The sequence below is a fragment of the Giraffa tippelskirchi genome, chromosome 5 (assembly GCF_054371585.1).
Source record: "Giraffa tippelskirchi isolate mGirTip1 chromosome 5, T2T-mGirTip1v1.2.pri, whole genome shotgun sequence".
In the NCBI taxonomy this organism is placed as follows: Eukaryota; Metazoa; Chordata; class Mammalia; order Artiodactyla; family Giraffidae; genus Giraffa; species Giraffa tippelskirchi.
Genome location: NC_137279.1, coordinates 168,472,824 through 168,500,262, shown reverse-complemented (window position 1 = coordinate 168,500,262; position 27,439 = coordinate 168,472,824). Strand labels below are relative to the sequence as shown.

Genomic DNA, 27,439 nt, shown 5'->3' with positions numbered 1-27,439 from the left:
AATACTTCATACTCCCCTTCCCCACATTATATTTAAGGGTACCTATAACTCACTAATATATATGTTTATTTATTTATTTTTTTATATTGGCCCTGGAATGTAAGATCCACGAGGGCAGGAATTTTTGCTGGTTTGTTTACTGCTGTGTCATCAGCACCTAAAACACTGTATGGCACCTAGTAGGTTCTTTAAAAAACTGATTAATTGAATAAATATGTCAAACTTCACTGTATTAAGCTTTCTCCTCATTCATCCTTCAGGCAATAATTCTATATGTGGGCTTTGGAAAAGACAGAAATGAATTCATGGTCCTTGGTGACAGGTGATTCAGTCTAGTTTTGAAGATAGTTATAATAAGGGCACCAAAGTATGGAAGATGCTCATAGGAAACTCTATAGGAGACAGTAAAGATAAAAGAGAAATGAGGAACTCAGTAGAGGCAGTGGAGCAGGATTAAGGAATGACTTCCTAGAGGAATGGCTGCCTCTTGAGCTGAGTCTGGTAAGATGGTAGACCTTTGCCACCCAGCTGTGGCAGAGTGGGCTGCCAGTATGAGGGAATGGCAGGAGTGAAGACAGATAGAAGGCGTTTGCAGCATGGCATACTAGATTTTTTTAAAAGAATGTTTTAAAACTTTTGTTATTGAACAAACAGAAGCAATTTCTAAATCACTGAGTATGTTTGTCTACTTTATACATAATATTTTATCTTCCCATACTTCCTGGACAATTTAATTTCAAAATCAATTTGTGTTTAATTCTCTATTATAGTGGGTTGTTAGGTTGATGGTGTGAACTGATGTGGACAGGCATCTATATTATCACAACAAATTCTATGGTTATTAGGACAAAAAACGGGTAATCTGACAATCTGATGTCATATGGTATTGGTAGCTAACAACAAGTAGGTTGTCCCTTCCTAGAACAGTAGTAGCATCTTAGAAAAAAGAACAAGAAATCATCAGGGAAAACTCTCGAACCCAGGGGTTTAGTGTGTAGTGTGTAGACAGAATGTTTTCTAGCTTGTCCCACAATGTCAGGGTATCTTTTCTCAAGTTCAGTTCAGTACAGTCGCTCAGTCGTTTCCGACTCTTTGCGACCCCATGAACCGCAGCACGCCAGGCCTCCCTGTCCATCACCAACTCCCTGAGTCCACCCACATCCATGTCCATCGAGTCGGTGATGCCATCCAGCCATCTCATCCTCTGTCGTCCCCTTCTCCTCCTGCCCTCAATCTTTCCCAGCATCAGGGTCTTTTCCAGTGAGTCAGCTCTTTGCATCAAGTGGCCAAAGTACTGGAGTTTCAGCTTCAACATCAGTCTTTCCAATGAACACCCAGGACTGATCTCCTTTAGGATGGACTGGTTGGATCTCCTTGCAGTCCAAGGGACTCTCAAGAGTCTTCTCCAGCACCACAGTTCAAAAGCATCAATTCTGCGGTGCTCAGCTTTCTTTATAGTCCAACTCTCACATCCATACATGACTACTGGAAAAACCATAGCCTTGACTATACGGACTTTTGTTGGTAAAGTAATGTCTCTGCTTTTTAATATGCTGTCTAGGTTGGTCATAACCTTCCTTCCAAGGAGTAAGCGTCTTTTAATTTCATGGCTGCAGTCACCATCTGCAGTGATTTTAGAGCCCAGAAAAATAGTCAGCCACTGTTTTCACTGTTTCCCCATCTATCTGCCATGAAGTGATGGGACCAGATGCTATGATCTTAGATTTCTGAATGTTGAGCTTTAAGCCAACTTTTTCACTCTCCTCTTTCACTTTCATCAAGAGGCTCTTTAGTTCTTCTTCACTTTCTGCTATAAGGGTGGTGTCATCTGCATATCTGAGGTTATTGATATTTCTCCCAGCAATCTTGATTCCAGCTTGTGCTTCTTCCAGCCCAGCGTTTCTCATGATGTACTCTGCATAGAAGTTAAATAAGCAGGGTGACAATATACAGCCTTGACGTACTCCTTTTCCTATTTGGAACCAGTCTGTTGTTCCATGTCCAATTCTAACTGTTGCTTCCTGAGTTGCATACAGGTTTCTCAAGAGGCAGATCAGGTGGTCTGGTATTCCCATCTCTTTCAGAATTTTCCACAGTTTATTGTGATCCACACAGTCAAAGGCTTTGGCATAGTCAATAAAGCAGAAATAGATGTTTTTCTGGAACTCTTTTGCTTTTTTGATGATCCAGCGGATGTTGGCAATTTGATCTCTGGTTCCTCTGCCTTTTCTAAAACCAGCTTGAACATCTGGAAGTTCTTGTTTCACATACTGTTGAAGCCTAGATTGGAGAATTTTGACTATTACTTTGCTAGTGTGTGAGATGAGTGCAATTGTGCGGTAGTTTGAACATTCTTTGGCATTGCCTTTCTTTGGGATTGGAATGAAAACTCACCTTTTCCAGTCCTGTGGCCACTGCTGAATTTTCCAGATTTGCTGGCATATTGAGTGCAGCACTTTCACAGCATCATCTTTCAGGATTTGAAATAGGTCAGCTGGAATTCCATCACCTCCACTAGCTTTGTTTGTAGTGATGCTTCCTAAGGCCCACTTGACTTCACATTCCAGGATGTCTGGTTCTAGGTGAGTGATCACACCATCGTGATTATCTGGGTCATGAAGATCTTTTTTGTACAGTTCTTCTGTGTGTTTTTGCCACCTCTTCTTAATATCTTCTGCTTCTGTTAGGTCCCTACCATTTCTGTCCTTTATTGAGCCCATCTTTGCATGAAATGTCCCCTTGGTATCTCTAATTTTCTTGAAGAGATCTCTAGTCTTTCCCATTCTATTGTTTTCCTCTATTTCTTTGCATTGATCTTTCTCAATAACCTTTCTCAAGAGAGTTCTTATCAACTAAGGCTGCTGTAGTTTTTATACTGTCTGATGAGTTAGAAATTAAACTTAACAGTGTTTAATACTTTTAATTCAGTCAAATGTAGCATGTCCCTGATAGTCAACTTTAGGTTAAATTTGATCTTTTATACATAGAGATTCAAAAATATCAACAGGTTTGAAAGTTGTTAGGAAAAGTTCACAACAATTACTTTGACTCCTCATCAGAATGAGTATGTACATCCACATATGTATACTTGCTATATTTTGGAGAGGACACGACCATAAAATGTGGCCTTTCAATTCAGGAACCTAGGAGTGCTATGCAGCACTGAAGGGAACTTGTTTCGATAGATAATACAGATGCACGTTCCTCAGTTCATACCAGCGCTGTCATAATTAACATACTTGGTCAAATAATTCCTTTAGTCTGTAAACACTAAACTCCTACGTTGTGTGTCAGACTGTGAGTATAGCACATGGAAATGAATATATCATGTACCTTCCCCTTCGGAAGTCTGTGAGGCAGATATACAAACATATGGAGAGTATGATGTGATGGGTGTGGTGGTGGAGCAGGGGAGAGCAGGGTTGGGTGCGGGGCTGAAGGGAGGAACACGAGAGGAAGAGAGCAGACTTGTAAACAGTTTCTTTACGTGAAATAACCAGCTTCTGCCATCAGGACTCCTTTTTCGTATGTGTGTCCTCGGAATTATTTCAGTGCACAGGCCCCTCCCTGAGAGCTCTGTTCATGTTCATTTTGGGGCAGTGGCTTCTTCTTTTGTGATGTTTTGCACAGGTGTTTTCAGCAAGGCACCCAGTGTATGATAAGAGAGAGGTAGTTCTAAGAGCTGCTTCCATCTCTTTCCTTTGTTTCTGTTTCAGTGTCCTAAGTCCCATAGATGGGAAGTCCATGGAGTCTATAACAAGTGTGAAGATATTCCATGGATCAGAGTATAAAGCGAATGGAAAGGTCATCAGATGGACCGAGGTAAGGAAATGGAAACTTGGCATCCTTGACCCCCTCTTTGAAGACAGCTTTTTACTTGGCCAAGAGACATTCTGGACTGATTCTGGAGGATAAGGGAAAAAAATCTCTATTACCTTCTTTATCCAGTTCCCTCTGGTCTGTCTTAGCTCACTGGGAGGAAATGCACCAAGTGTGGCCTGCAGCAATCGGACATCTCCGCCCCATGAACTAGCTTTTAGAGATTTGTTCACATTGGACCTCAAGAAGAGTGCATCTCTGAAGGGTACATACTGTCTTTGCTGGATTCTTCAGAAAGCTAGGCTGGTTATGTTGCACTCAGTTATAACTTAGATAACACACTGTCTTTTAAAAATAGACTTATCTCACAAATAAGAAAACTAAAGCTCAGAAACTAACTTGTCCAGGATTACATGGCAAATAAGCACTGGTAAAGTCCTGATTCAAACCCAGATGTGGCCGACTCCTAACCTGTTTTCTACTATATTGTTTCTTAGAGCTGTATGAGAGGCTTACCCGGGGATGAGAGGAGCCAGGCAGGGACCCTGTATATGTGTATGTGCGTGCGTGCGTGCTAATTCGCTTCAGTTGTGTCTGATTCTTTGCAACCCTCTGGACTGTAGCCCACCAGGCCCTTCTGTTCGTGAGATTCTCCAGAATCTCATGTGATATTCTCCAAGAATACTGGAGTGGGTTGCCATGCCCTCCTCCAGGGTATCTTCCCAACCCAGGAATCAAGCCTGTGTCTCCTATGTCTCCTGCATTGTTAGACAGGTTCTTTACCACTCGCGCCACCTGGGAAGCACATCACACAAATCAGAAAGTTTATTTTTTGAGAATAAACAGGTAGGTCCTGGATCTCTTGATTTCTTTTGAAACTCATTTATACCTGTTTATAAAAATCAAGTATTAAATTATAAGATCTCTAGGATTTCTGGAAGCTTTAAAAGTCTTAATTTTTTTAAATTTAAGAAGTTCTGTGACTTCTACCTTTTCCATTTTACACAAAAGGTAACTGAGCTAAAGGAGGATAAGTGCCTAGTAACCCAAGTTTACTAGCTGGTTCCTGACAACACAGAGGCTAGAAGTTCTTGAGCTGTTGTTCCAAGTGACATCTTTCATACCAGACTTGGTAATTTTATATGCAGCCGAGTGGTTTTATCTGCCTGCTTTGTAATAATCATCTGTGTGACATATCTTAAGTAGTCGAGGGTCTGAAACATGTGAATGTCTTTATTGCTTACAGAGTAGTTTGACCTCTGTTCCCTCTTTTTTGCTCCCCACTAATCCCCTGAGATAGGGAGATGAGCAATGAGAAATTACATAATGAGAAAACAGTCGCAGAGAGGCCAGGTGACTCTGTGACTTGTCTAATGCTGGTTGCTGGCAGAGCAGGGACCAGAGGTCTCCTGACTCCCACTTGAGAGTTCCAGCTATCACTTCACACTGCCATTTTCACTAATGCATCGGGCACCAGGTTCAGAGCTACCCCTTTGCAGATTCTTAATATAAGCTGCTGCTTGAGCCATAAGCCAAGTGTTGGTATAGAGAAGCATTATATATTTACATGTCTGTATCTTTTGTGTTTTGCTTTTTAAAAAAATTTAGATGTATTTTTTATTTGAAGGATAATTGCTTTACAGAATTGTGTTGTTTTTGCCAAACATCAACATGAATCAGCCTATGTTTTGCTTTTATATCATTTATACTATAACCAGAGAAGGTAGGTGCTTCCCATTTTAGAGGCAAATCGGCATTAAGAAGCCAGAGGACTTGCTCATGACCCTCCTCTGTGTGATAGGACTCAGGTCTCCGTTCCAGATCTGCTGTGTGTCCGCCTGCACCCAGTGCTGTGCTCAGTTCACAGACAGTGACACAGCTTTGGCCTCAGCAGTGGCAGAGCCATGTGGTAGGAAGAGTCTGTCTGTGGTGAGAGGCAAAAGACGCAGATTCTCACCTAGGCCCTGAGTGAGTCCCCTCCCTTCTGAGTGAGCAGTAATATGCAGGTGTTGGGTGATGTGATCTGTAAGGACTGTTCTCTTAGATTCTAAGATCATTTCCTTTAGAAAGTTGTCCACATACTAGGGAGTCCTTTTAGAAGTACACAGTGTAAGATGTAAGCCTTTCCTGGTTCCAAACAGAAATGTACCATTACGACCATGGCCGTGGCTTTTAGGAAGATCAGTTAAGTGGTAGCTACCATCCTGTGGATGCAGAGACTGTGAGAGGCAGAGGCTGTTTCTTAGATGCGAGATGTCAGTGCCCTGCTTTTCTTGGTGTCCTGTTTGTCTATTCTTCCTGCACATCTCAGGGAGTCAGGGTACTCATACCCATGAGCTGGTGCACTCATTTCTTCCCACATCTCCTGGACACAAACTTAAAAGTCTCTTTTGTTTGGGGAACAGGTGTTTTTCCTAGAAAATGATGACCAGCACAATTGCCTGAGTGATCCTGCAGATCACAGCCGACTAACGGAGCATGTTGCCAAGGCTTTTTGTCTTGCTCTTTGTCCCCACCTGAAGCTTCTGAAGGAAGATGGAATGACAAAACTGGGACTTCGTGTGACACTTGACTCAGATCAGGTAAGAACCTCAGCCTTTGAAGCCTTGGGCAGTGTCTGTTTTCTGACACGTGAGTTTTCTTCCTGCAACCCAGAGAGTAGAAGTCTCTGCACCTTGGGCCCTCTGTTGGTAATACAGCTGAATGTGCTGCTTGGTCAGTCTCTCAACCATGTGAACTCTGGCTTCCTCACCTCAATGTCTTGCAGGGAGCTTTTAGTGTGGGTTAAGAAGTTTGAGGACCTGCTGCCCCTGTGTGAATGACATAGGGGCCACCCTGCCTTCTTTAGAGAGCAGGTCCCAGGCTGTCCTGTCTCCTGTTGTTTTCTTAGTCCAACTACAGCAGGCTTCTGCTGACTGGTCTCTGCAGTTCCACTTCTTGTGTTTTTCTTACTGCCAACATTGCCATGCTAGTTCGTGGATATGACTTGAACCATCTCCCCATTAGTTTTCCTGTCAGCGCGGATCTCCTGTGGCCGGGCTTTCCTCCTCGTCTTACTTATTAACCTTTTGGTGTGCTCTGTGTGGTCCCAATCCAGTCTGAGTGCAGCCTGCCCTCACTTCCTTGTCCCAGGTCTCTTTCATGTGGCCTAGCACTCTAATCTCTCTACAGTTCCTTTGGATTTTATTTTTATTTATTATTTTGGGGCGGCATGTGGCATCTTAGTTCCCTGACCAGGGATCGACCTGGGGTTCTCTGCATTTGGAGTGCAGATTCGTAACCACTGGACAGCCAGGGAAGTCGCTCTTTCAGATTTTAGATCCCTGTGACATGTCCCAGTGCTCCTGCTTTGATGCAGTTGTGTCATTATCAGGGAAAATGTGAAAGGTCATATGTTTAGCTCCATTTCTTGACTAGTCATCAATCAACAGATAGTTATTTTCTACTTATGGTCTTGCCCAATGCTTTACTAGGCATGTCAGGGTAATACAAAGTAAGTATTACAGTCCTTTCCCAAATGGTACTGATAATCTGGCTGGAGAGAGAATTACTTCACATAAAACAATAAGACCTAGCATTTTTTCTATTAAATATGTGGGGCTTTTCAGGGCAGGGGCCCTGTTTACATTCATGCTTGAATTCTTGTGTTTGTAGGTGTTTAAAAAATGGTATGTGGAGAAATGGATGGAAGGACAGGTGTTCAGTTCCTGCTGTGTTAGGGAGTTTATCCAGTATATTTCTCATTTTAACTTCCACACAACCAAAGGTTTATGTACTACTGCTGACATTCCATACCTCTCTGTGCCCCAACCTCCCTTCCTGGGAAACTGAGACCGTAACAGGTTAATTGTCTTGCCCAACGTCTCACAGCTACCAGGTGTTAGGGGCAGGATGAATATATGATAGGATGATAAGTGACAGTTCTAAGAGAAGAAGTTTGTGTTTACTACCAGTAACTAGCCCCTGACCAAAAAGGACACCTCCTTTCCTGCTCAGCCTCCTTGGCCCTCAGCCCTCTGGAGAGATCTTCTCTGTCCAGTAACCTGTCATCCCCTTCTTTCCACGGTGTAGGTTGGCTATCAAGCAGGGAGCAATGGCCAGCCCCTTCCCTCGCAGTACATGAACGATCTGGACAGCGCTCTGGTGCCGGTGATCCATGGAGGGGCCTGCCAGCTCAGTGAGGGCCCCATCGTCATGGAACTCATCTTTTATATTCTGGAAAACATCGCGTAGACAGAGAGGACTTCATTGTTTTCTGTTCAGACCTGTTGCAACAGCAGTCATACCCAAATCATTTGCACTTTAGAACTGGAAAATTAAGCTTTTGTTAACACTATTAATGGGGGGTGGGGTGGGAGTGGGGGTTTGGGGGACAGGGGTGGGAAGGGGTGGTGGAGGGACAGATGTTCCATAATTCTAAGTCTTCTATGCATTGTCCACCAAGAAGATCTGGGCAGCTTCTGTTACTGCACAACAGTTATGCTATCCTTGCAGCTAATCCCCTTCTGTTACTGTTTAGACAAGAATTCTGCTCCTCTGTTTTAAGACTTACTTTTGGTCTTGTGCTCAGAAATGCTCAAATGGGTACAGCCATCACCAAGGGTGGGTGGGAGGGCAGAGGGGAAATAAAAAAATGAAGCATCAGTCTTGAACTCTTTATACAGAATTGATGTAAAAAGGACAGTTTCACACTGATCTTGTCCCAGATACATTACAGCAACTTCAAGAAGTCACATTTAGGGTTTTTTTCCCCTAGATTATTCATGAAGTGAATCAAAGACCCTAAGGATTCTCTCCTATCCAAAGAAGGGAGACTCAGTATAAATGAGGTCACTTGAATAGTAGAGCCGAGTTCAGGTTCTCTCAAGACCTGCCAGACTGAATGACAGACACTGAACTGGACCTTTCTGTGAAAGCTGACAGATTATACCCAAGACGTTTCTAGTTACAATATACACCAGAAGCATTGTGTTTATCTTTGGCCTCACCACAGGGCTTACGGGGTCTTAGTTTCCTGTGGCCCTGGCAGTGCAAGTGCCAGGTCCTTCCTAACCACTGGGCCACCAGGGAGCTCTCTACATTGGAGGTATTTTTTTTAAATATTTTATTGAGAAATAATTTAAACTTCCAGGAAAGTGGCAAGTTAAAAAAAAAAAAAACCTATGTATGCTTTACCCAGACTCACCTATTATTTACAGATAACTTGTTTATCAGTGTTCCTTTCTCCCCTTTTCTCTCTCCATAAAAAACTGAGGCACTTGAGAAGCACATTGCATACATCAAAGCCCTTCACCCCTAAGTACGTTAATGCTTACTTCCTACAAATAAGGTTATCCTCTCACATCACCACAAGACAGGCTCCACTTCAGTTTGACACTTTAACCCAGCATCTGTCCAGTAACATCCTTCACAGCGTCCTTCCCATCCAGTGAAGCTTCCAGCCTAGATCAGACATGGTAAGTTTCTGTCATGACTCACCTTTATTTTTTATGTCATTGATATTTTTGGTGAATGTAGGGTCCTCCAACTCATTTAACAGGAAATGCCCCATTTTTAATTTGGTTGGTATTTCCTCAGAATTAGATGAATTATGCATTCTTGGCCAGAGTCCTACCCAAGTGATGTTGTGTCCTTCTTGGGACATCACATCACGGGTCACTTAGATGTCCTTCTGCCCTTCACTGATGATAAATTTTTACCTGGTCAAGGTGTTGTCTGGTTTCTCCACTGGATATTTCCCCTCTTGGAACAAATAACTGGTTTGTGTAGAGATACTCTGTGATCAGAGTATCTTACTCTGGTAAGATAAGCGATCTTACTCATTGAAATGTCCCCTCAGATTTAGCATTCTGATGTGTTTTGCCTGAACTGATCTTTTACTATGATGGCTACAAGATTTTTCAGTTCCAGCACTTCCTATGTATCAGTTGCGCTTGATTTACCTATAAGCAAACACCCTTCTTTATATATGTATAAAAGTTTAATGCTGATAAAGAATCCTCCTGCAATGCGGGAGACCTGGGTTTGATCCCTGGGTTGGGAAGATCCCCTGGAGAAGGAAAAAGCTACCTACTCCAGTAGTCTGGCCTGGAGAATTCCATAGCCTATACAGTCCACGTGGTTGCAAAGAGTCGGACATGACTGAGCAACTCTCACTTCACTTTCACACCCCTATCTTATTTGTGTGTGCGTGTGTGGTGGAGGAGGCGGGTGTGGGCTGGGGAGTGCTGCAGTGCACAGCATGTGGGATCTTAGTTCACCGACCAGGGATTAAAATCACATCTCCTGCATTGGAAGTATGGAGTCTTAACCCCCGGACTGCCAAGAAAGTTCCCAAAGCCCTTCTTTATTTATTCATTTAATTAACTTTCATTATGGACTTGGGATTACTCTTTGAATGGTTCTAATTCATTATTTAGGTGAGCTCCCACATCCTTGTGACATGCTCCTGTTTCTTAACACTTCCTTTTCTGGCCTAACAAGATGCCCCAGCGCCGTCTTGTGCTTACCCTGTCCCAGCCTTGGAATCAGCTGGGTGTTTTTTTAGTGGAAGTGGTATTAGAAGCCAAGATTTGGTTTTACCTATGACATATGTGATGCGTTCTGATCATTTTCTCCTTAATTAAAAATTTATTTTAGTCAGACCAAATAGATTTCATAACCCCCAGTTTGAAAAACACTGGTCTAGGGCAGCTCACTTCCTTGCCACTGGCATCTTCTAAAACCCCAGGCCAAGCAGGAGGCTGGTCCCTCTGCAGTGAAAGCACAGCTCCAAAAATCCCCTAGAAGGTAGTGCAGGCCTTAGACAGTGAGAGCCTGCTCCCCAGTGGCTGGAGCTAGGCCTAGTACTTGGCAGTTACAAGCTGTGGAGCTCCCTTTAAGTTAGTAGCTGTTTTCTGAGCCTCAAAGGTGTCTGTTGTTTTTGTTTAGTCACTCAGTTCTGTCCGACTCTCGTTACCCCATGGACTATAGCCCGCCAGACTCCTCTATCCATGGGATTCTCCAGGCAAGAATACTGGAGGAGGGCCATGCCCTCCTCCAGGGGATCTTCCTGATCCAAGGATTGAACCTGCATTGCGTTCTTTACTGCTGAGCCACTGGGGAAGCCCAAGGTTTATCCCTCTTCTGTTGGGGCGGAGGGGAAAACCCACATTCTACCTCTGCCTCTTCACAGGCTTCGCTGATGGTGGCTGCAGAGGGCTGGGATTTTAACCTTTCCCATAGACTGGGAGCTTCCAAAGGAAGAACGGGTGCCCACTGAACACCAGCTTGTGAGGACCAAGCCCTGGACTGTCACCCCCTAAGCCTGACAGGCACAGGATACACTTGTTAACAGGGGTAGTAGGAACTTGGGGTCCAGCATCCAGCTTAGTCTAAACTGGAGCTTCTGCAGGAGCTGGCTCTCTCGGTTCTGTCCTGTAGAAGTTATCTTTCCTCCTTAGCTAAACAGACCTTGCAGTTGTACACGTTTCTTCCAGATTAGTGCCAACCTTTATATTCTAAGAACAGACTCTGGCCTTGCAGAGTTGGGTCCATTCTCAATTGCATAAAATGTCCTTTATATTTAATGAAACCATCTTGTGGAATTGGACATAAGATAGCCAAGGCTAGTTTATTGTTTTCCCTTGCTTCACTTTTGTTTTTATATACTGTATGCTGTATAGAACTGGAAACATCATGTTTCTAAATAAGGCAGATTCTTCTATAAAGTAAACTCAGATTGAGATATAGAGATCCTATAAAGAGGAACAGAATTGCCATCTTGGTAATACTACATTTTTAAAAAATAACCAAATTCTCACCAAATGCTAGGCAATGTAGTTTCTCCAGTTTTTTAAAATCAACACATATCTGAGCACCTACTGGATCTTGTCGATCAGTCACTCAGTCACGTCTGACCCTGCAACACCATGAACTGCAGCATGCCAAACTCTCCTGTCTTCCAGTATCTCCTGGAATTTGCTCAAATTCATGTCCATTGAGTCAGTGATGCTGTTTAACTATCTCTTCCTCTGTCACCACCTTCTCCTCCTGCCCTCAATCTTTCCCAGCATTGGGGTCTTTTCCAGTGAGTTGGCTCTTCACATCAGGTGGCCAAAGTATTGGAGCTTCAGCTTCAGCATCAGTCCTTCCAGTGAATATTCAAAGTTCACTTCCTTTATGATTGACTGGTCTCCAGGGCTGTAGATAAACTGAACTTTGCCCTGTGTAAGTTCCCATCTAGTGTCTTCCCTCATCACCTACACTGGTTCCTGAATGCTGGTGAGCCCAGAATTTCCAACTAAATTTACTTCTATTGTAACTAGTCATTTGGGGAATAATTTATACATTTAATGCACTTCAGACAATAAGAAATCTGCTGAACACTGTTTCTAGAAAAAGTCTGTGATAGTTCTTGGTTTCAGTAATAATGCTGAAATAATTTTAATAATTACGGTAATGGGGTTTGGAGGACTATAATGTAGCCAGGAGGGAACAGGAGCATAAGAGGAATGAGAATGTCCATTTTAGAGTTTGGGAAGCTGAAGCTAAGAGAAGGGAAGAATCCATCTGTGATGGAACCGAAGCAGGTGCAAGCTTCCTGGCGCTGCCTTCTGCCAGTCTCAGCCCCACAGTTTCATGTTCAAAGCAGCTGCCTTAACTTAAGGGGTAAAAGAGTGTTTAAAAACTGCCCAAAAATATTTGGAAAACAAGCACTCAAAAACTGGGAAGCAACAATGTAGGTTTCAGAATAGAACCGTGAGAAAGGAAAGTAATAAAATGCAAACTAGTTTGCCCTTTAATTGTGAGCAAGACGTCCTGATTCTAAGATAAATTCCTTCCGTATTGTGTTCAGAAGTATGTCCTATACAATTGAAAAGAAATTTTAAAATTTAAAAAAATGATTTGGGTTGTGGCTGGTTCCCAACTACCCACAAGTCACTAATCTGCACTGCTGAATCGCTGTATTTGGATAAATCTTAGCACAAGATGAGGCTGGGCAGGCTCCTCCCATGCCAGTGACCCCTGCATGCCTGGGCTACAACAAAGGCCTTTTAAGAACCTCAGTCTCTAAGTCCAGTGGGCGGCTTTGCCTTGCCTCTCTCGGCCTGGAGGTTCTGGCTTCTAAAACGCAAAGGGCAGTGAAGCAGAATGAAATTGAATAGGTTATGATGAGAAATCGTTGAACCACAGGAAAAAAACTCACTATTCAATTTCTAGCAGAGGACTGAGTTTAGACATTCCTAGTACTGGTCGGAAACTTCAAGCCTTCTTGTAGCACTTGCAGACCCTGAGGGGGAGACTAGGTTGAGTCACAAACCCTCTTTGGCTTCCCTCTCTGCTCTAGGCCACCGTATGAGGGCTAACAGCCCTCCTTTTCATTCTAGATGGCTGCTTGTATGACACACAGATACGACTGCATTTAAGTGTTAAGTCTCACACATCTATGGAATTTTTAGTAAGTTAAGATTAGCCTTCTAGCTAGACTAGCTTTTTAGCTCTCAGAAGTTATCTGTTGTCCCTGTTGTTACACTATAAGCTCTGCTCTTAAGGGCAGGGAAATGTGGTCCAGCTGCATCCCAGAAAAAGACGCACATACAAAAGCTCAATCCCAAACTTGTGTGTTTGTAGGACTACAATCATCAGTAAGTTGAATGTATCTGCTTCATGTAGAGCCTTAAAATACTATCTTCAGGAATGCTTTGTTGAACTTAATGTTTCAAAGGGGGGCGGGGGGGGAGATGGGATGTTCAAGTTTATTTCTAAGAGATGTAGACTACTGCAGTTTTGAACATTAAACCTACTGCAAATATTGATATAAATCCCTCCATGCTCTCCATCTGTTCCCAAAAACAAATCCAAAGAATTTCTTGGGAAGAAATTCAGGGATTTCCCTAGGTGATTAGATGAAGAGACAAGGCTTCTCCTGTCCTGTCTCTGAAGAGGAAGCCATAGCTGCAGTTTCTGTCAATTAACAAATGATACTGCCACTCTTTTAAAGTGAAGGGTAGGGCCGGGGGTGGGACAGTGACAGGGAGGAGCAGGGCTTTTGTTTAAGACTTTGATGGTTACTTTGTGAGAACGTAAATCCCCTACAATGAATTAGACCTAGTTTCTTAAATAAAATCAGTTACATTTTACATATATATATATATATATGTATATGATATTTTTTTTCTTTCTTCCTCAGTTAACAGTTTTTCAGTCTCGGGTTACACGGACCTAACTCAAGACAACCTTGCTCTCACTTCCCATCACACAGTCCTGAACATAATTCCACTGAGAGTGTTGGGAAGCAGGGAGGCTACAGCAGCAGCTGTCAGAAGACAAGGCACAGGCAGGGCTGGGGTCAACTGAGTTGTGTGGGACAGGCGGCTACTGACCAACTGGAGTCACAGAACCCTGCCCCACCCTATGGGGGCGGATGCAGATCACACTCGCGCTTTCCCATCCCTTACACTTTTATCTTTTAAAGGCACATCTATATAATGGTGCAACTGGGGGCTGGGGCAAGTTGCAAACAGTTGATTCACAGGGGTTAAGGGGCTGGTTACAAGGCTCCATGGCAGAGCAATGAGGCTGTCCTTGCCCTGCTCGGACAGAGAGGGAGGGGGAAATCCTGGAATCCAGCCTGCTTTGGTGGAGGCCTGGGGAGAGGCCGGCAACAGGAAAGACCAAGCCGTGGTCAATAATGCACGTGCTTTAACAGGTCTTTGGAGCTTGTGTAGCAGCATCTCCTTTATGTACAAAGACTTCTGTAGCCAGCAAAGCCCAGGGAAAAAAGTTGAAGAGTCGCTGGCCTGACTCCACTCCACCGTTGACCCTCTGTTGCACAAGGGCACAAAGCACAGGAAGTCTAAACTGCAGTGAGTGTGCAAGTAGATTTTAGGAAGGGTTTCCTGACAACAGACCTGGGAGGGTTAACTTTCTTCCCCAGTTCTACTGAAGATCGTGAACCAGCCTGAGCCCAACCCAACAGTTTTGCCTCTTGGTCTTCCTCACAGATGAGAAATTGCTCAGTTTTCTCCTTAGATATGAGCTGTGTACTGGAAGGGTTCCCATGGGGCCCAGGCAGAGGTTCTAAGGGTCCAGAGAGCTGCCCACCTCACAGGCCCCTGGGTTCCAGGACCAGCCAGTTCTCGGTGACCATCTGCACGTCTTGGCCACTCAGAGGCTCCCGCAGCCTCACCTTCACCTCCAGCTTGCCCCCAGTGGGCTTCCTTCCGTCCAGGACCTGTGAGGACCACGGAGAGGGAGATGGTAACTAAGAGGGGTGGAGAGCAAGCAGCTCCCTGTGCTCACAAGATGAGAGAGGAGCTCAAGTGTCCTGCGTGTCAACACAGAGTCTCCATTTCAGGACAACCCCAACCTCCTGCTGTTCGGGGTTGGTGGTTTTAGGTAGGTCTCAGAAAATACATCAATCCAAATAAGCACCAGTGCTCTGAAGTGGAGGTGAGAAATCTAGGGCTGTGCTTACTCAGTCCCCACAGTCCCCATGGCAACTCCTAGAAGAAATGCCCTGGCTTCAAGGCACAGCCTGAAAACCACTGAGCCCAAACCCTGGGTTCACAGATGGCATAAGGGATACAGTCACACGGTTCACTGTGCAACAAGGTCAGGACATGCCTGCCTTTTCACCCACCGTGCTGCTTCCTCCTGTGCAGAAGAGGCAGCTGGAGTACAAAGCAGTGCTGCAGGCTCTAAAGTCTGACCAACCTCACCGGGGCCGATACAAAGCAGGCCCCACTTAAGAACAACTCTCCCAAACAGGCAGAGGCGATGTAGCAGGAAAAGTCTCAGCCTGTGAAGGCACCAGCCAAGGTCTGGGACCAGCTCTGCCAGAGATCCTTCTCTGTGGATCTTAGTTGCTGTTGTCAGGGGCACATCCCTGTGAAATTCAGTGAGTTTGGAGCAGTTTAAGGAGTTGTCTGGGGCTGATTCCTAAGCAGACTAGCTGTGTTCTGGTAGGTCCCTCCTTGGAAATACCTTATCAACTTTATGTCCAGAGTTTGTTCTACTTCATCATGTTGCCACAACTGCCTCAACCAAAACCTGCTCCCAGACACCTAGGAATTGCGTGTGCCACACTGACAGCCATGATCAGGCCCCTCAAGGGAACATGAATAGCTCAGAGTGTTGTGGAAAGAGTATAGCTACTTCCTTTCTGACACAATGAAATTTTCTCAGACCCTCTGTATTTCATCATTTGTGAAATGGGAATAGCACATACTCTCCAGCACACTTACGGATATTTTTAAATTAACAGGCACCATAAAGCCCACAACAGGGACTGATATTCAGTGAATGTCGGCCCTTTTCTTGCCAAGTCCTCCAGTTTGCCCACTTACCTCCACAATCTCTCTGATCTCACACTCATTCTCCAGCCGCTCCAGTTTCAGGTGGGCTGTGCCAACCAGCTTGTCACTTCTGAAGAAGGATCTGGAAAAGCAAGAGTCAGCAGAGGACTGGACTGGGCAAGGACAGCAGAAATGAGCTCGGTAAAACCAGCACAAGAGAACTGAATAGTAGCAGGGGCGGCGGCAGCAACAGAAGCCAATCCTTCCTCCCAGCCCACCTTGGCAGTGTGACCGATGGGCCCTCACCCTTTGTGGAAGATTTCAAACTTGATTCCTTTGCTTTGAATCACTCTCTTGAAGCCCCGGTGGTTTCGGTTGATATTTAGTTTGAAGAGTTGATCAAATTCTGCAAGAAGGGGACAAGAAGAAAGGACTTGGCTTGCAGGGATCTCCTGACCAAGTGGAAACTGGCCCAGGGCTTGCCTTCACTCTGTCTTTCTGCCTGCAATTCAGCGTCACTGCCACCAGAGGGAGGTAGAGCATCCAAGTCCTGGACAGTTCCTGTTAGACGCAGATCATACCAAAATGGGAATGGCCTGGAATGTGGAGTCAGGATTCCTGGACTCAAGTCCCATTTCCACCACCTCCTTGCTTTAAGGCCCTAGGCAAATCCCTTTACCTCTCTGAGCTTCAGCTTCCCCAACTACATCAGAGAAGTAGCAGTAATACCTGCCTTTATCTCCCAAGGTAAGTAGACCGAGCAAGAGAATAGATCTGAAAGTACTCTGGAAACACAAGTGCTGCACACATGTATCAGAGGGGGAGGGGGAGGAGCTAGCAGCCCTCATGTAGGTCCTCACCTGGAGAGTTTGTGTTTTTCACCACAGCTGTTTTGTTTTTTTGAGCCTGGTCCTAAAGCAGTGAGAAGAGAGAAGTCAGGACAGCTTGAAAAAAACAGCAATACAGGCCCAGGAGCTCTGGTCTACATCAGTGCTGAGGGAAGGGACCCCTACAGGGAATGAGAACAAGGGATGGGGAGAAAAAGAGCACACAGGGCCTTGGAAGGGAAGATGGGAGTTCACAGGACCCCACTGCTATTGGAACCTCACCGAATTAGGGTAGTGGAACTCAAACCGCACAAAAGCATCCAAGTCGTCAGGGGTCACCCCTAGGAAGGAGAAGGAGGAGTCAGGGTCACAAGGAGTAACCAGGAGCCCCAGCATTTGACACAGAGGGAGAGCCAGTGCCTCCTACTGGCCAGGGCTGGCGTGTCTGGACAAGAGAATAGGGGTGGCCCCAGGGCTACCTGGAGGGGCTGGGAGGTTCATTCCCCGGACAACAATCAGATGCATTTCTGTGCTGTTGAGTTCTGAAAAGATCCTAGAGCCAAGAAGCAAGGAAAGCAAAGTGAAGGAGAGTAGGAGGAAAAGGTTCCCTCTTCCAAGGCTTGCCTATCCAGCTGGGTGGCGGCCAAGAGGCAAAACTTGTCTGAGTCTGAGCAGCAGAGCTGGAGCGACCCTGTACAGGGCTCCTGCCCCAGTGACCACACAGCTCCAAGCCCCTCCTCACAAGCAGGCACCACATCCTGCCCCTCTCCAGCCCCAGGACCTATGTTAGGGCCAAGCCTGAGCAGCCTCACTCAAGGGGCCTAAGTCTCCACCCCTGGCTCCCAGCCTCTTGCCGAGTCCTGCATGGAGCCACGGTCTCCCTTAGGCTTTGGCACCTCACAGTCTGGAATGTCTTCAGCTCAAAGTGGTGGCTGGGAGGGTCAAGGCCTTGGGCCTGGGCCAGCTGCAGGATCTCAAGCTGCTTCTTGCGGTCTTGAGCAAGCTTCTCAAACCTGACAGGAACAGGTGTGCACTCAGCGTGGCAGTGCTCATTTCCTGCTCCCTACCCCACAAGCTCTAGCTCCAGCCCTGCACTTACCGGGTGGTCTCAGCCACATTGCCCTGGTGCATGAACTGCTTGGAGAACAGCAGACACTTCTGAAAATGGGGGTTCAGAGTGACTCCGTGGTCCAGAACAGGACTCAACTAAGTTGGCCTTCAAGGCCTGACTTCTGAAAGCTCCAACCTTCTGTAGCCTTACTCCTCTCCTCCTCCAATAACCCAAGGTCACTGTTCTGAAGTCCCATTGCACTAAGTTTTTGTTGTTTCCTCCCCTGGGGATAGCCATTCCCCCAAATTCCCTTAGCAAATTCCTTCTTCTTCATCACTTTAGCAACCAAACTTGCAGGCAGCCATTCAGATAGATACACTGAAATATACATATGTGTATCTTAATATATATATATCTGTCTCCTCAAACACTTCTTTCACCCATCTTCAAAGTAATTCCCCCTCCACTGTTGTTTGAACTTCATAGCCCTCCAAGAGGGGTATTAATCATCCTATTTTATAGATAAGGAAAATGTGGTTTAGAGAAGAGAAATTCCTTACCCAAGATCTCACAGCCAGTAGGCTGAAGAGCTAGAATCTGAACCCTATGTTGCCTTTCGCCAAGGCGAGGCTATAGGCACTGGAAGGGGAGGACTGACCTCATGTTGCTCCAGAAGCATTTTTTGTAGCTGGGCATACACCTCCTCAGCCTTCTGAGAGAGTCGCAGGTCCTCATGGTGGATCAGGATGAAGTCACCCTCCTCATCCGTTAAGGGTGAAGGTACCTGTCCAGGTCACAAGGCCCCTCAGGGGCCCTCAAGTGTCAAATTATTCCTCTACTGAGCCAAACAGACCAGAAATCTAAACTAAATGTTTCTCCAGCTTCCAGTAACCTCAAGTGATGGGAACTCATTGCCTGCCATCCTATCCCAGTCCAATGCTCTGTTTTCCACTGGCCTTGCCAGGCCTGTTCACCTCTCACCACAGGCAGGCCCTCGGGGCTCTCCTGGGGTCATGGGACAGGGAGACACATAAGCAAAAGAGTTCTCAGCTGTCACCACATCCTATTCAAGTCCCACCTCCTCCAAGCAACCTTGTTCACATCCTGCTCATCAAGGTTGCCACCCACCTCTCTGTCCGAGAAGTCCTGCTGCTTAACCAGGTGACACTCACCTTGGAGAGGTCCACAGGGCGGCCAGCTCGCACCTGGGTGATCTGAGCCTCGAGGGATTTGGCCACCCGCAGATGGGCTTTGGCCTGCTCCAGGTCCCGGCCACGCTTGGCCTTCAGGGCTGCCCGCTGGTACTGCAGTTTCCGTGCCTCCAGCAGGGCCAGCTGCTCTCGTGCTGGAGGGAGGGGACACAGGTTAGAGCCATGCCACCTCTCACTACAGCCTTCCCTCCTCATCCCTCTTCTCCCCAACTCACCAGATGGACTCAGTGACTCCTTAGAACTCGAGGCCTTGGGCTCAGGCAGGGGCCGCGATGAAGGGACGAGAGGCTGTGCTGGCTTCTTGGCCACTGGGGCCTGGGCTGGGGGCTCATCCTGCAGGTGCCCAGGAGGCTATCACAGGGGTTCTGGTCCCCACCCTGGCCACGGCAGTTCCCTGACTCGGGCTCTTTTCATAACACTGTACTACTCACTGCGTGACCTGAGATGAATGACTTTCCCTCATGGACCCTAGAGAATCTCAGAACCAGAAGTCTCACAAGTTCTCTGTGCTAACCTCCCAGCGTGAGAGAGTAAAGAGGATTGAACTGGGCTCTGAAGTCAGAAAGACCTTGGTCTGAATCCAGCTCTGTTAATTCCTGGGTGCCCTAGCCCAAGTTTTTTTCTCTATAAAATAAAAGCAAAATATCTACCTTGCTGGGCTTGTTAGTATGGACACCAATGTCTGGGTTTACCCCCCATCGGCTACTCCCCCCACCAGTCCCTGGAGTCTTGGGCCCTCAGCCAAACCTTGTCCTCATCCTCCTCTTCCTCTACTGGGGCTGTATCCTCTGAGGCGGCCAGTTTCTGGGCAGTTGCTAAAGTAGCTGCCATCATATCCTCCTCAGTAGCCACGGTGGGCTCCAGGCCAGGTATAGGGGGGAATCCTGCAGGAGAGAGACACTGGGAGAGGGTTCAGGGGACCTTGAGGATGCATCAGGTTGCTGTGGTCCTGTTGGGGTCTTCCTGGGCATGGCTGGGATGGGTGGTTTCCCCAGGGTGGAGGCTGATGTGTGAGAAATCATTTCTCCCTCCCCTCCATCCTGCTCAGAGACCTCATGAGCCCCCAGGCTAAACCCCACTCACCTGGAGGAACAGGCAACTCGGCAAAGTCAACTTTCCGTCCTGCCCGGTGGGCTCGAATGGCATCTTGATATTGCTGCAAGAGAAGGGAGGGAGGGACCTATGGTGGGCAGCGGTCGCAGGCTTCACTCAAGCAGAGGTAGGAAGAGGAAGATGAAGACAGCAGCCCCAGGAGGAAGGAGCCCCTGAGACAGCAAGAGCTCCAGAGACACACACACAAGATGAAGACTCAAAGACCAGGGAGCAGGTGGACAGCAGCTGGTCAAGCAGGGAGGCTGTAGCCCACCTTGGCAATGCGCTCGTGCATCCGGGCCTTGCGCTCATCCCCACTTCCCCGAGCTTGGGTGCCTGCCTCGCGGTACTTGTTCAGTCTCTGCTGCAGGGCATCCAGCACTGTCTGTGGCTCAGCAGGGGCCACTTGAAAAGAGAAAAGAGAGAGCATCAGCCCTGCCTGCCCCCCAGGTCCCCACTCCACAGTGTCCCCAGTCCTACCTGGGGCTGCTGGGATGTCAGGGGCCATCACTGGGTGCATTCGTTCCACTGCCGGGGGCGTATCTGAGGGCGCTGTGGGGGCTTGGGAGGCCTGTGGAAGGGGCTTCAGGTCTGGGGAATCCAGAGCAGAGGTGTAGGTATGGGTGGGGGTGCTTGGCCAGCCCCAGCCCTAGCCTGAGCAGGCTCCCCCTCCCACCCCAATACTGACCCTCTGGTGCCGGGGGCATGGCACTCAGGTCCACAGGCTGCCCCTTCTCCAGGGCCTCTAGGACAGCACCAAATCTCTGCAGTAGGAACAAGGTGGGAACATAAGCCAGGGAACCCCAAGGATCTGGGCTGAAAAGCCCCCACAGACCAGTCTCACTGAAGCCCAGTTGAACTTGGCCAGGTCACTGCTCACATCTGTGAAATGAGGGGCTGGACAGAGGGCCTCTGAACCCGATGCCATACCTTCCCAATCCTCATGAACTCTCGGGCACGGTCTAGGTCTCCAGCCCGCTTGGCATTCAGGGCAGCCACTTTGTACTCTCTCTGTCGGGCCAAAAGCAGGGCCCCTGGGTCTGGGTCTGAGTCGGGTGGGGCAGAAATACCAGGGCTGTCCAAGAGGCTTGTCTCAGGCTGGGAGGGGTTGTCTATGGAGAAACAAGAGAAACTATCAAGGTCAAAGAAGGTTTCCAGTGCCTCCAGGTCTGGGTAGCCCGAGAACGTCTTAGGGAAGTTGTGACTGATGGCCACGGACAATGGCAGGACGGGGAGGCAGGCCACCGGCCCTGATCTTGGGAACTAGGATGGGATCTGACTGTCTCCAGATACCTGGCTCCACGGAGGGGGCAGCTGGGGGTTCTGCTTCAGGGATCCTGTCGGTTGTTTCCGGGGGGGCCAGGGGCCTCCTGCCTAAGGCCACTGGAGGTGGGATCTCATCCTCACTGATCTTCCTGCCTTTCCTTACAGCAGCCAGCTGGGACTCCAGTGTCTGAGAGAGAGAAGAACCAAAAACCTAGCCAGCCACCACGGACTGCAGCCTGCCCGAAGACAGGCCAGGGGTCCTTCACCTCCACATTCTGGTGGGGAGGCTTCCCCTCCGCTGGACCAAGCTCCTCTGGTGCTTCACCCTCTGCCTTCACTGCCCTCAGCCTCACTCCTCCCAGCCCTGGTGCCCAGCCAAGCCCAACGCACCTTCAGGCCTCGCTCACAGCGCCTGGCTTTCGCCGCTTCGCCTGCCTCCTTAGCACTGGCCACAGCCTCCCGATAGTTGCGGATCCGATCCTCCAGCAGGGCCTGCAGCCCCTGGGGCCCTCCAGCCTGTGGATACTTCAGTTCAGGGCCTGGCCACTCCAGGGCCAGCTAGGCCCCTGCCACTCCCTTCTTGCAAGGAAGCTGCCCCAGAACACGAAGCTCCTGGATTCAAGGAGAAGGAGGGCCTAAAAGCTTCAAGGTGGGAGACAAAGACTCAATGGAGAGGCTAGAGGCCATGTCAGAGGCAAACACAGAGGCCCTGACAATCTGTGGAGGCCGGGAACTGGCTGTGGGGGGCGGTATGGGAGAACAGAGAGGCCTTTGAGGCCGGGCAGCCACCAAGGAGTTTCTCGTGCTCAGTCTCGGCTTGGGGCAGCTGCTGGAGGAGGGCCGTGGAAAGGGTTATGACTGCAGCGTTCCTAGATAAGCCATGCTGCATGTGTGTTCTACACGGGCATGCAGGCACAAAGGCAACGGCCAAGGCACACTGGAGACCTCCAAAACCTACCTGAGCTGATGGGACTGGAGCTGTCAGGAGAACTGCCTGCACCGGAGGTTCAGTGTTTTCCTGTTCCTTCTCTTCCTCGGGGCTGCCCAGGCTGGCTGTCTCATCACCATCCAGGGCCCCAGCCTCCTCATCTGTACCCAGGACCTCCTGCAGCTCCGTCTAGGGAGACACAGGTCCCAAGAGTTGGGAACCTCATGATCATACCCACGACATGACCTGAGAATAAAGGACACTCTCCTCCAGCCGTATTTCCCAGCATCACTCACTGTGCCTGAAAGTCCCCTTTACTAGAACACTCCTACACCCTTCCAATCTGATCAGGGACAGCCCCCAAAACAGTGAAGCCTCTGGATCTGAGAATCCCCCAAGTACAGAGCTCAGATGTCAGGAGACGTCTCACACCGTATAGTCAGGACAAGGGCCCAGGAAAGGCAAGGCACGTGCTCAACATCAGCACAGAGGGACAAACCCAGGCCTCCTCCACAGCTTGACCACAGAGCCCCCGACACCAGCCCGGCAGACGCACCAGCAAGTCTGCATCCTCCTCCAGTCCTTCCTCCTCTTCCTCTTCTTCCACATCCTGCATGCAGTCCGCCGCCAACTTCTCAATGTGGGCCATAGGCAGCGGGGCTGGGGGAAGAGGGTCACAGAGGGTCAGAGCAACACAGAAAAGGTTCCTGAGGAGTAGAGGATGGTCTTCAATCCACTGCACTGGCAGATACACCCAGGTAGCTTCTTTCCACAGCCAGAGTCCCACCTCTGCAGGGAAACTTTCCCAGGCCCTCCAACAGGCATCAGGCTACTGCCTTCTCAGCCCTTTTACTGTGGCAGTTATTCACAGACATAGCCATCCGTTCCCTCAACCACACCTTTCATATAGAAAGATTTTTAACAGAAGCTTCCTAATGACTCACAGAATAGGTAATACTAGGAATTTCCTGGCAGTTCAGTGGTTAGAACTCTGCACTTTCACGTCTGAGGACCCAGCCAGGGAACTAAGATCAGATAAGCTGCGCAGCACAGGTACCATTCCCCCCGCCCCAAAGGTAATATTATCCCCATTTTACATATGAGTAAACTGAGAACTTTATTAATTTTCCTAACATTGCAATCTTGGTAAACAGCAGACCCAAGATTCAAACCCAGGCTCATCAAACCCAAAGCAGGTTTGCACTGAGAGAGAACTGATGGCCATGGTTCTCCCAGACCAGTCAGTCCCTTCAGGGTCCTCTCCTTGTCCTCAGCTCAGGGACATGTGGAATGGGAGATGGTTTTCTCTGAAGGTTCCTGGTTCCCTCTGACCTCCCCCACCAGGCTTCAGGTCTGTCCTCTTCAGGCTGGGGAGGAAGATACCACTTATTCGTTCATTTGATACAATTTCTGTGCACTCATTGTGTGACCGATTCAGTCTGTGCTGAGTCCCTAGCCTATACGAGGCCCAGAGACTCAGACTGTCCAAAGGGAGAGGGTGCAACTCAGGAAGGAGTGAGCTCCCCCCACACAACACACAGGTAAGTGAGCAGAGCAAGATGGGCTCCCTGTGGGATTGCTGCAGAAGGGACACGAATACCAGAAGGACCAGGTGATCTGGCCGGCTCCCAGCAGTTGTGAGGAAAGGCCCGTCCAACCACCTGCCTGAGCCCACCTGGTCCCAGCACCAAGTGTGGCAAACTCACCCTGCCCCTTGGGTGCTGGTTTCCTAGCTGTGGTCCCTGCTTCCCCAGTGAGAGCGAGCAACTCAGCCTCCAGGTCCCCATCATCTTCAGTCTCTTCCACCCCCAGCAGCATGTCCTCAGGGCTGAACTCCACAAAGAGCCCGAGCTGAGAGCAGAGAAGGTTTCTTAACAACCATACAATGAGGAGAGGGTGGAGCCCAGCCCCAGAATCAATCCCCAGGAGCTAAGCAGCTCCCTGTGGGGCCTAATGTGCAGAAAGGGAAACTAAGGCCTGAAACATTACTCCTTGGGACACTTATCTCCCTGGTGACTACAAAGAACCCAGTAAGATCACACTGCCATTACTATTACTAACAATAACAGCACCAGCTGCCAGGCAGGGTACCTGACAGCCTACGTGACTATCTTAGTTAATTTTCAAAATCCTGAGGTAGATCATATTTCCTTTTAAATTGTGGTAAAACGCATATAACATGAAAATTACCATCTTAACCATTTTTAAGTGTAGAGTTCAGTGGCATTAAATACATTCACACTGTGGCATAACTATTATCACCATCTTGCAAAACTGAAACTCTACACCCATTAAACAACTCCCCCATTTTCCCTCCTCCCACCCCTGGGGTAACCACTACTCTACTCTCTGTCTTTATGAGTTTGACTATACTACCTAAAGTGGGTCCTATTTTTATCTCCATGTTCAGATGAAACTGAGACAGCCCTGTGTGGCAGGGCTAGAATTTAAAATAAGGTCTTAGGGGACTTCCCTAGCGGTTCAATGATTAAGACTCTGTGCTTCTACTTCAAGGGGAGTAGGTGTGATCCCTGGTCAGGAAATTATAATAAGATCTCATATGCCACAAGGTGCAGCCAAAAAATTTTAAAAATAAATAAATGAGGTCTTGTGACTTGAGTCTATGCCCTTTATCCTACCACCTCCCTTACCTGCCTCTTTTAAGACAGTAAAATGGGCTAAGAAGTCTCCAGTTTGGGCCCAAAAGAAATAAAGGGAGAAAGTGAGCAGGCAGATCCAATTAGAACACCCTAAATTTTGGTGGTTCCTGAACTCTGGATCATTCACATGGAGGTGGCCATTGCAGGAGGAAGCTTGGGTTGAAACACAAGAGAGTTCAGGCCTTAGCTTCCACGTGTGTGTGCCAGGGGCTGGTCCAGAGGGTCTCCATGGGTTCTGCCAGCTCCAGGAAGCATGGCTCAAAGTTGCTAGACTTAACAAGGAAACCACACAGGTGACCCAGTTTGCCCAAGTTGTCAGAGACCCTTACCCTCAGATTGACTCAGAAGTGAAGGTGAAGGAGGCTATATCCATACCTGCTTGGCAGCTGCCACACCCTGGCCACTGGCCTGAGGGCCCTTCCGAGGTCTTGGCCCTGGCATCTTGGCAGCCTGGATACCTGTCTTGTGGGGAGTGGAAGAAACTCAGACTGTAGCCGCTTACAAGCCCCACCCCAAACAGGTGTGGTTAGTAAACTCCCAACTCAGAGAAAGAAGGTAAGGCTTAATATGCTTAACATCCAAGGCTGAAATAACCTAAGCTGGAAGTAGAGTACTGAAGCAAGCAACACAGAAGATGGGAGGCAGGGGATCACCTATTAATACTGTTAAGAGGGGAGAGTGGACACAATAACAAGTCACTGAACTGATTTAATCTGGATTAAACACAAGAGGTTGAGTGGTGAGTGGCCTAAGAAGGCAGATCAGGGAAGTTAACTCCAGGTACAGGGAGGGTGTAAGGCTTGGCAGGATTCAGAAAGGCTCTAACACTGCTGTTAAGCATGGTAGCTCTATGTGGCTGCTGCTGCTGCTAAGTCACTTCAGTCGTGTCCGACTCTGTGCGACCCCATAGACGGCAGCCCACCAGGCTCCGCCGTCCCTGGGATTCTCCAGGCAAGAATACTGGAGTGGGGTGCCATTGTCTTCTCCGTCTATGTGGCTACTGACGTTTAAATTTAATCAAGTTAAAGTTCTGTCCCTCAGTTAGTGGCTACCATGGGCCAACACAAATAATGAACATCTTCATCACTGCAGCAAGTTCTACTGGACAGTTCTGCTCTAGAGAAATCTGACTCGGTAATCTGATTCTCTCGGAGACCTCACAACCATTCACTGGACCTACTATGTGTCAGACCTTGTGCTAGGCACCCGGAGGGCAGGAGTGGATGTTACATGCCCTCAGCTCTCAAAGAACATTCACGAGGTGGAGAGCCCCTCACCACTGGACAAAACCCAAACAGGGATGCACCAGGCGCCACGGCTGCCCAGGGCAGACCCTTATCCAGCAGAGAGAAAAGGCTTCTTGGAGAAGGTGATGCCTGTGCTGAGTCACGAACATGTTGAGGGGGAGGAAGGGGAATAGGATTCCAAACACAGGGAACAACCTGATAATGGTTCTGAAGTGACAACAGCTTGACTTGCACAGGGAAACTAAGCTGGGATTAGTGCGGCATACAGTGAGACAAGCGAAGCTGAAAATGTTAGCAAGGGGCAAATAAGAAAAACTGAAGCCCAAAGTAGTTTGGGCACGGTTCTGAAGGCAAAGGACGTGAGGGGATGAGGTCGGCGATTCAGAAACATGCCCCCTGGCTGCAGAAAGGAAGGACGGACGGAAGGAGGGAGAAGGCAGGCTGGAAGCGGTCTCGACACCGAGCATCGTGAATCGGTCCCGGCGAAAAGGGGAAAGGCTGAGGGACCGTGGGGATGGTGTTGGGGAGGGAGAGAAGTGGACCGACTCCAGAGTTAGAGGGGTACAACCAGCAGGACTCGGAGATTAGCTGGCTGTGCGCGCACAGGAGGAGGCGCTCCGAATGACTCCAAGGCGTCAGATTTCAGTGACTTGGGTGTACAGCGGGTGGTCAACTGAGCAGGGGGCACGGAGTGAGTGGGTCGGCGAGACCCGCCAAGTGTGCGGCTCTGGGGGCACCCGGCTGGGGGCAGCGGTGCTGGACCCAGACGCAGGCTCTGGAGAGAGGAGGGCAGGGAGCGCGCAGGGGAGGCGAAGCCGGGGACCCCACTCCCGCGGCAGGACGCGCCGCCCTGCCCAGCCCTGCCCGGCCGCTTCCATCTCCCCCGCCGTCCCCTTCTCTTCCCTCGCCAGAGGGCGGGTTCGCGGCATACCTCGCGGCAGATCCGAAACCGACCCGGGCCTTCTCCCGCCCGGTACCGCCCAGGCCTCCCGCGGCCCCCGGGCCGCCGAGGCAGCCGTGACAGGAAGCGCCCCGGCGGGAGACGCCTCGCGCTCTAACA

The 27,439-nt window shown here is 48.4% G+C and overlaps 2 protein-coding genes across 35 annotated transcripts in view; one reads left to right on the top strand and one right to left on the bottom strand.

Annotated features, from left to right (window-relative positions):
* ZFYVE9 (zinc finger FYVE-type containing 9) overlaps positions 1-8,463 on the top strand; it is a 168,263-nt gene extending 159,800 nt beyond the window's left edge. For all 7 annotated transcript variants that reach the window (XM_081485364.1, XM_081485362.1, XM_081485360.1 and 4 more), the window contains 3 exons: positions 3,717-3,822; positions 6,225-6,401; positions 7,891-8,463. In XM_081485364.1, the coding sequence (XP_081341490.1) occupies positions 3,717-3,822; positions 6,225-6,401; positions 7,891-8,052 (445 nt within the window). In that variant the 3' untranslated portion in view covers positions 8,053-8,463. The remainder of the gene's footprint in view (positions 1-3,716; positions 3,823-6,224; positions 6,402-7,890) is intronic.
* Positions 2,905-27,423, bottom strand: CC2D1B (coiled-coil and C2 domain containing 1B). Of its 28 annotated transcripts, none has more exons than XR_014052224.1 (26): positions 27,311-27,423; positions 25,508-25,594; positions 24,179-24,323; positions 23,029-23,132; positions 22,503-22,661; positions 21,935-22,060; positions 21,572-21,731; positions 21,209-21,390; positions 20,967-21,042; positions 20,759-20,869; positions 20,553-20,683; positions 20,270-20,342; positions 19,934-20,070; positions 19,402-19,519; positions 19,148-19,320; positions 18,634-18,759; positions 18,024-18,082; positions 17,821-17,937; positions 17,404-17,477; positions 17,207-17,265; positions 16,958-17,009; positions 16,404-16,503; positions 16,149-16,239; positions 14,905-15,034; positions 9,135-9,261; positions 7,258-8,034 (listed from the first exon to the last, which is right to left on the bottom strand). XR_014052224.1 is itself a non-coding variant. In XM_081485385.1 (25 exons), the coding sequence occupies exons 2-24, from the start codon at positions 25,571-25,573 to the stop codon at positions 14,906-14,908; spliced, it is 2,568 nt and encodes an 855-aa protein (XP_081341511.1). In that variant the 5' UTR covers positions 25,574-25,594; positions 27,311-27,423; the 3' UTR covers positions 2,905-3,904; position 14,905. The 28 variants fall into 28 exon arrangements, 26 of the variants coding, with proteins under 26 accessions (XP_081341511.1, XP_081341516.1, XP_081341498.1 ...); XR_014052225.1 differs by lacking the exon at positions 7,258-8,034 and adding an exon at positions 8,461-8,697; XM_081485385.1 differs by lacking the exons at positions 7,258-8,034; positions 9,135-9,261 and adding an exon at positions 2,905-3,904.
* Between the last annotated feature and the right edge of the window lie 16 nt (positions 27,424-27,439).